At 36.9% G+C, this 8,317-nt stretch overlaps 1 protein-coding gene across 3 annotated transcripts in view; it reads left to right on the forward strand.

Annotated features, from left to right (window-relative positions):
• Window positions 1-6,823, forward strand: part of TBC1D5 (TBC1 domain family member 5) — a 287,567-nt gene extending 280,744 nt beyond the window's left edge. For all 3 annotated transcript variants that reach the window (XM_027881829.1, XM_027881828.1, XM_027881830.1), the window contains one exon: window positions 3,621-6,823. In XM_027881829.1, coding sequence (XP_027737630.1) covers window positions 3,621-3,914 — 294 coding nt within the window. In that variant the 3' untranslated portion in view covers window positions 3,915-6,823. The remainder of the gene's footprint in view (window positions 1-3,620) is intronic.
• The last annotated feature ends 1,494 nt before the right edge of the window (window positions 6,824-8,317 follow it).

Below are 8,317 nucleotides of genomic sequence, written 5' to 3' on the forward strand. Positions count from 1 at the left end.
TCTTTTGTACTTGGTTGTTATATAAATATAAATTATCATTTTTGCTTTTTCTAAAGTGCTCTTCCTCTTTTTTGCCTCAAAATCCCCTTCTGGAAAATAAGGATAAGGATATAGCCCTTCTTTAGAAAGGAAAGCTGCAAAATTAAAATTGCAAAAAAAAATTAAGATAAAGGCTCAAAGAAAAGGAGCATTTTTTGGAATGTTTGGCTTTGGGAGCAGTATGCGGTTGACAAACAGAAGGCTTCTGTTGCTAAATAATGAATGATAATTAACACATTATCTTGCCTTTATGTCTGTTCAAAGGAGGAGGCAAAACGAGCTGCTGTTCTTCTAAGCTTTCTTAGAATTGTATCCTTGCAGTTAGTTTTAACTCATTCACAGTGTGAAGGCAATTGAAATAAGCCTGGTCCTAGTAGCTGATATTCATCAGGAAAAATTGTTTGGAGAAGCCATATGGCAACGGGCGTAAGGTTGTTAACTTTCAAAGCTACTGGAAGTATAATTCTGTCATTTTTCATTTATTCAGTAGTGGCAGCAGATGGGAAAAAACATGCTTCACGTCAGCATGAGTTTCCTGAAACAGAAACAGGCAGAAGAAAAAGGAAGGAGGTATTTTACCTCTGGAAATATCAGTACCAAAATACCAGTGTATGCCAAGGATAGGCAAACATTTTCAGGAGGCCGTTTTATAGCATTTTGGAGTCAGTATCTCTGCTTTGCTGCTTCTCTGGTACTTCAGTGAGGTATAGGTCTCCTAAACCAGACCAAAAAGTGTGGGTAGCATGAAAAGTAGCGTTGCAAAGCAACAACACTAACGACAAGGAATTGGGATGAATATTTTCTTTCCTTTCTTTATTAAAGGAGAGGATGATTTTTTAACTGCACAAGAGTGCATTTTTGAAAGCAGAATTCAGGAAATTGCAACAGCAGTACGAAGTGTTTATGATGGAGGGCCCTTGCTGAGTGTCATTGCCAAAGGCAAGACACCCTGTTATCTTTGGGGGTGCCAGCGAGGAAAATACTGGTCTTGATGAGCAAGTCTGTCACTAGGTCAGAACTGTTGTTACCCTACACAAGGAGGAGCCATCTTGGGTGTGAGGACTTAAATAGAGTGTTCTTGATAGCTTGGAATAATAAAGTGTATAATTTGGCAAAATGAGACTGTACTGCCTTCCCTGAGAGCATGGTGAGACACTGGAACGGGTTTCCCCAAGAGGTGGTGGGTACCCCATCCCTGGAAACACTGAAGGTCAGGTTGTATGGGGTTCTGAGCAACCTGATCTAGTTGAAGATGTCCCTGTGCCTTGCTGTGGGAAATGGACTATGTGACCTTTAAAGGTCCTTCCAACCCAAACTATTCTATGATTCTATTTTGATGGAGCAGAGCCACGGTTGTGTGCTGCCTGTGTCCTCACCCCCTGGAGATGACAGCTGACTGACTGACAGCTCATGAAGACAGCATTTCAAGCAGACAAGATGAAAGCACATGGCTAATTAACAACAAATGATGTCTCAGCTCAGAAGTGTTTAAATAGTGAAGTATCTCCCTTTGTAGGATAGATCTATTTGTTTTTAACTTCATGGAAACTACTTGAAGTTTTTGATATGTGAACTACTCTGGTTCTGCCTGGATCAGGAAGTTCTGAGATCAATTTTGATAGCACTCAGCTAGTTGTTGATATTTCTAAAAGCAATCTGCTGGGTTTTGTATGAATTTTATTAAGTCATCTCAGGAAAATAAATTTGTATCAAAAAATAATAGATTTAAATTTCTATCAGTGTGATGACTGTCTTCCACTGGGACCTGTAAAATTAAAACAAATATCTTGGACTTAAGATATTTCCATTTGAATTGCAAAGTATTAAAATGAGTTGATTACAAAACAGAATACTATGTATTATTATAGTATAATAATATTAATTATTATGTATAGTATATTATTATACCTATATACTTGCAGATAACACACAAAAATTATAAATTATTAAAACAGAATATTTTCAAAATTTGCTAGAAAGGGAGATATTTGAACCCTTATTCATATAAATTGTGGTCACAGTTCTGTATTTGAATACATTTTCCTATTCAGCTTTGTGACTTTTAACAATTTGTAACTGCTATGCAAATGACAACTAAAGACTTCTAGCTCCCTCATTTCATTGTACAGTCATTCTTAATCTCAAGTGGGTTCTGTTCCCTGAGCTACTCTACAGGCCCCTTTCAAGAAATTCTGATCTATAATCAGTAATTAAAGCAAGAAAATAATTTTCAACTGTAATAATAATAAATTTGGCAAAATAAGTTTTGCTGGAGGGCACAAATACCATAACTCCAGTGGTCACTTGCTGATGCTTGTGGTGATCTCCATACTCCAATTTTATTTATCATGTTGAAGACCGAAGTGTATCTCATTCATATTATTCCTGTTGTTCTCTTCTGTAACTGCTTTCTTTTTTCTATAATACCCACAATCTTTCTTTTACACCAAAGTGAATTTAAATTTTTTTGTTTGGTGAAAGAGTCACAGCTGAAGGGCTTGTATTGCTACACATGTGGACGTACACACTTGCCCAGCTGCCCCTCTACTTCTCCTTTCTCTCAGTCTTGCATTCATGTCATCAAATGTATTGGTTTCAGTATCACACCACTTCAGGATGCTTGTACCTACAGGCTGCCTGGCAGGTTGCATTATTACTCTGAAAAAAAAAATTGTGTGGAAGCAACCAAGAAAACAGTCATGCTCCTGTTAGGGAAACATAGCGCTAGACAGGAGTTGAATGCCTCTCTTGCAGAAGAAAATAAAGCCCTGTCCATTTGGGTTACAAGGAAACTAAAAGACTGCCAGTTTTCAACAAATGAGAAATCCCATTTTACTGTATGCAGCAGTCTTCCTTTCTAATTACATGTAGCTCTGACAGGAAAAGCTGGGTTTCTCCTGAATGTGGCTAGTATAATGGAATATAAGATTGCAACTTCATAGAGTTTTCTGATACACTGATGCGTGGTCTTGGTCCACTACCTGAATGCTCAGGGACATACATTTCCCAAGGTCTAACAGAATCGGGATTTCCAGACCCTCATTTTCTGAAAGAGTTAGGAAATACTCAGTGACACTAACCCTAGAAGCCCTGGGAGCCCTGATCTTTTGAACACAAAGTGGTGCACACTAAACCGGTCTATGTGTGGCTCAGATTCCACAGGTCCAGGTTTTAATAGGAAATTTGATATCAAACCATTCCCCTGACAAGGTCCAAAATGCCATTGTTCACGCAAACCAGCAAAAAATTCCTCAAAACTACTTCTACTCAAAACTACTTCTAATTACTACAGAAAACCAATATAATTACTGAAAATCTTCACAACTGTAATGTATGTGTTTGATACTTAGCTGCTGTGATCACTACATGGGTGCACTGTGATGATGAGACATGTAAGCCTGCTACACCCAATACAGTATTTTTAGAGTGTTCCATTTTATGCTTTTGTTAATAACAAATAAATTATGCCATCTGAAGTTAATATCCACTTTATTTTTTACTTTATTTGGACATTGCTACTTTTGGATAATAACTATTCATAAAACTCATTATTTGGTCCTTTCTGTGCTGTTATCTCACAGACTACGACTGACTCGAGCACTAGTGAGAGCAAGAGTGCTGATGACTATATTATGGTTTCCAAAGAAGAGGAAGGAAGTAGAAGCGCTGTTCCTGAGCCGGTGCAGTCCCTTCAGGCGCACAAGGAGTCAGTGGTGAAGCCAGAAGCTCCGTCTCGTTCTTCTTTGATATTCTCTGACCCACTGATGGGTTCCATTTCAGCCTCCTCCAGCAACCTGAGCTCCAGCCCTGATGACGACAGTAGTAACAACAGCAAAGATTCTGACTTTGCTATTGTCAGTCCACTGGACATCTAAAGAAACAGGTTGGGAGAGTTTGGGAAGTCAGTCATTACAACTCAGTTCAAAATTCCTATGATTCCACGGGCTGGATACTTCTTTGGATTAGAAGGGCAGAAAATAGCTAGAGGTAACCCATTTCACCTGCCAAAAGCCTAAATTAAAATTTAAAAAAAAAAAAAAAAAAAGGCAACACAAATTTGACCGTTTCAAAAATAATATACACCTTTTAATAACTGCCTTAAATAAAGACTCAGTAAAACCCAGTTCTAATATACTGTTATTCTTAGTTATGCTGTTACATTACTTAGGAGCTTTTTTGCATTAGAACTGTTGCTTTCCCAAAACATAGAATAGTATGTGCTAGGTACCATAATGGAAATGTGTAGATACTTGGCATCAGACCTGAAGCAGCAAAGACAAGATAGATTTATTGTCATCCTTTTACAAAATATGCTTGACTGGGTATTCTGAGTAGGAAAAGGTACTGCTTCTTATGAGACTGTGATTAGAGAAGTAGGGAATGAGTATCAGAAAGATTAAAAGGATCGTCCTTAAGGAATCCTAGTTTCTTCATTTTCATCCAGCATAGCCTGAGGTGCGTTCAAGGCAGAGGTTTGTGTAGTTGTTCCTCAGCGCTTACAGGAGGCTATGTGACAAACTCCTTGAGAATGAGAAGCTATACAACAGAGCCTTATTTCCCTTTGTCTACTTTTTTTTCCCCTTGAGAGTTACCAGTTCTGCTCTTTCCCTCTTTATATTTGTCTACTTTTACTTCCCCTGGCATGAATTATTTTTTATTTTACTGAGACTACCACAGTTAAAACAGTAGGTGCAAGGGAAATAACAGTATTTCATAGTATAGACCTGAGCCAATTGAACTAAAAGTAGCTTGAGTATAATAACTTACCAGGGAAGGTTGCAAAGTGAAATGAAATGTTCATAATTAAAAGCACTTTATGTCTCATTGCTATTATGTTCTATCTTCTATAGACTCTGTTTACATATATACCTATACAATTTCCATATTTCTAGTCAAGAAAGCATAATGGTGCAGCAGCATTAACCAAGAGAAAGTTTCTAATAAACTCTGTAACTTGTTCTTTTATGGAAAAGTGTATTTCTTTCCCATCAAGTAGATAGTGCATTTCATAAAAGCTTTTTCAAGTAGATAAGGGAGTTTTTTGTGCTCTCTGATCCCTTTAACCTCTGTTGGAATTCAGAAAATGAAAACGGTGGTGAGTGAACATCTCCTCTTGTAGGGTCCACATAGAGCTAGCTTGAGGAAGGAATGCTAATATGTCACTCTATAACAGCAGCAAAAGAAAGTATTATTTGCTTTGAAGATGCATATACATTATACTATGCAACAACTTCATAATTGCATGACAAAGCTTGTGTTTGTTCAAAGGTAAGAAATGGTAGTTATTTGCTGCTTAGTCTGTAATTGTAGGTGGAGTGAAGTACCATATTCCAAAGATGAGGTGATGTGTAATTTGCTGGTCTTGGATTTTACAAGGTCAGTGCCAGGGGTTGAATGGAAGAGTTAATTGTCAAGTAATTACACGGTAGTTGCCATATCCTTACGTGTTCAGAAGCCGTCATGTAGTTCTTTGGAGATGATTTGTGCCTTGTAAAATGTTAAAATACTAGAATGTCATGAGCAGGCATAGCATCGTACCTCTCTGCAACAGAGTGATGCGAACAGTCAGATGACTATTTAGATGAAAGATCTTAAACACGTAACATTTACGAAAGGTGTTTATTTTGGTTTCATTTTAAGCTTCATAGAAAATCACTGTGGACTTCAGCATGCATGCCTGTTTTCAAGTTTATTTTATTTCCCTGAGTTTGCATGAATGCCAGGGGATTAGGTGGCTGTTGATTTATTTAGGTCTTTCAAGCTTTTCTAGCCTTAACCCATTACGCAAGGCTTGTGCCACACCACCAAAAAAAGGAGAATCTGTTCAAAAGGTGCCTGTGGAAAGAGGAAAAAATATTCTGGGGACAGAGAGAAAAGTTCTATATTCAGTGATACATAAACCTTCAAAGATTCCAGTACTTCGGCAGGAGAAAATGTTTTTACTTCTTTTTTATTTTTTTAAGTATCAGTCTTTTATTTTCTATTCTAGTTGGTTGTTTCAGGGATCACATTTGCTGTTTTCTTGAACAGTCTCATTGCCAACGGAAGAGTGTGATTTGTACAGGTTTTTTATTTTTGTAAGTTAGTTGTCTCTTAAATATTGCATATTTTAAAACAGCAGTAAAAGTCTATAAAGATTTTGGGAGTTTCCAAGAAGTTTTCTCTGATCAGTGAATACTGATAAGCTGAATGCGTATCATGCCGTGGGACATGATAAAAATCTTCAAACGCAGAGAGATGATTATACAAATAAGAACAGAGCAGATTCCAGTAAATGAATGTGCTTTGGCTGTACCATGTCCTACCATATCTCAAATATGTTGTCTCTGATACTTGATCATGGTGCAGAGATAGTTAGAATTTTAGTATATTCATCAAGTTAGAAACTTCTAAGTTAGATAAAATGTCAAATCATTGTCCTGTCTTCTGTTACGTTAAGAATATACTGAGAGAGAAATTGTCATTTAAAACATGAGATTATTGTTTTTCTCCCAAAATGACCTGTTCGTAATGCTCATGGATAACAATAATGCGATAGAAAAATTATATGCATTGCAAATTACCAATGAAAACTAATAAGGCATGAAGATATGTATCTGAGACTGTTGTACTGTATCTCACATCTGTAATTAATTACTTTAAAGTCCCGTGCTTGTCATGTCAGTTGTATGTACTACAGAAAGGCAGTATCATATTTTGATTGGGTATTGATTTAGCGGTGGAGCTTTGCATCTTTACTCTGGAAGAACATCTAGCCCACTTTATTAAAGAAAGAATTAACAAAGTTTCTGGGCTGTGCTTGTGCTGTTTTCTCAAAAAAAGAGGGAAAGCTTTTTGGCTAGAATACTAGAAATATGATTTCCGAGAGCTGGGGTGATTAAAAACTTCAGAACTATCGATATAAGCACAAAGTTTATTAATAGTTTAGTCTGATTTTATATATGTGATCCAGGGAATAAAACTACTTGTCATTTATCTCAACTAAACAGTATAGAATATTTCCTATTTTACAGTATTTCTTGTATCTGAAAATAACGAACCAGAATTTAACATGGTGTAACTTTTCTGCAATTTCATAAAACTCAGTATAGTTTCATTGTTGTGTCTCAGTCACAGTGCCTGTTTCTGTACAGTACTTATCTGAATCTCAGTACTTTATTCCACCTTCTTAACTGTTTCCCATGATTCTCCAGTATATTCTCATTAGGTGGCACTGAGGCAACTGTTTAAAAGATTACATTTCAGATTTAAGGTGTACTTGTGCCTGGTAGTTACAATGTCATCTGTTCAAATACAGACACAGCAATCCTAACATGAACAGATTTCCAAGTTCTGGGTGTCAGCCCTTAAATAGTACTTCTGATTTTGTGCTGCATGTGTTGGTCTTGAATGAATGATTCTAATGTTTTATTAGACTTGAAAAGGTGCAATTTCATAAAATAAACTTCATTTGACTACGGAATAGTAATTAGAGTGTCTCACAATCTGTGCTGTTCTTTTGAGAGTGATTATATACAGTCTCTGCATTGATGTTTCCTGTGTCACTGAATCTGCTATGCTCCAGCTTTAGCAGTTAGCTAAATTTAGAGATGAAAGAGCATGAAAGAAGGTCATCAGAGAAACAGCAACTTCAAGTGTGCACACAGGAAACTTGTTTGCCTCTTCTCACAACATATTCAACCCCTACAATGGTAAGGGAGGTTTTAGGTATGTGGGAGGATTCTGCAAGAGGCAGAAGGCATAACCCTAGAAACAGACAATGAGCCAGAAGGGCTGCAGCTTGAGACTCTCTTAAACTGTGGGTTCTTTAGGGCAGGAGCCATCTTTTTCTCTGTTTGTACAGACCTTCTAGCGTAGTTTGCCATGATCACAAACACTGTCAAGATGCTGACAATGATAATAATAATAATAATAATATACAGATTATTTCACCAGGTTTTGCTCTTTCAAACAGCAAGCTAGATTTAATTCAGTAACAGTAACTCAGCTGATAGCAGTAGTGTGGTAGCAGAGAAATTTGGTCCCACACTGCTAAAATAAGTGAAGCTGAGGAGCAGTCACTTAAATAAATAAATTAAAAGCAAAGAAACCCCACACCAGAAACAGGACAAAATTACTGCCAAATACAAAAAAGCTGTATTTCTTTTCAGACATATATGAACAGAAGAACTGTTTTCTAAACTGTGCTTCAGGTAGACCTTGTTTGACTGCATCAGGTAGGTTTGTGCAAACCTATCTTTTTTTTTTAGCTTGCAAAAGCCTAGCTGATGCAAGGGTG

This window comes from Empidonax traillii, unplaced genomic scaffold (genome assembly GCF_003031625.1).
Source record: "Empidonax traillii isolate 1590-97213 ecotype Southwest subspecies unplaced genomic scaffold, ASM303162v1 scaffold96:size1206935, whole genome shotgun sequence".
Taxonomy (NCBI): Eukaryota; Metazoa; Chordata; class Aves; order Passeriformes; family Tyrannidae; genus Empidonax; species Empidonax traillii.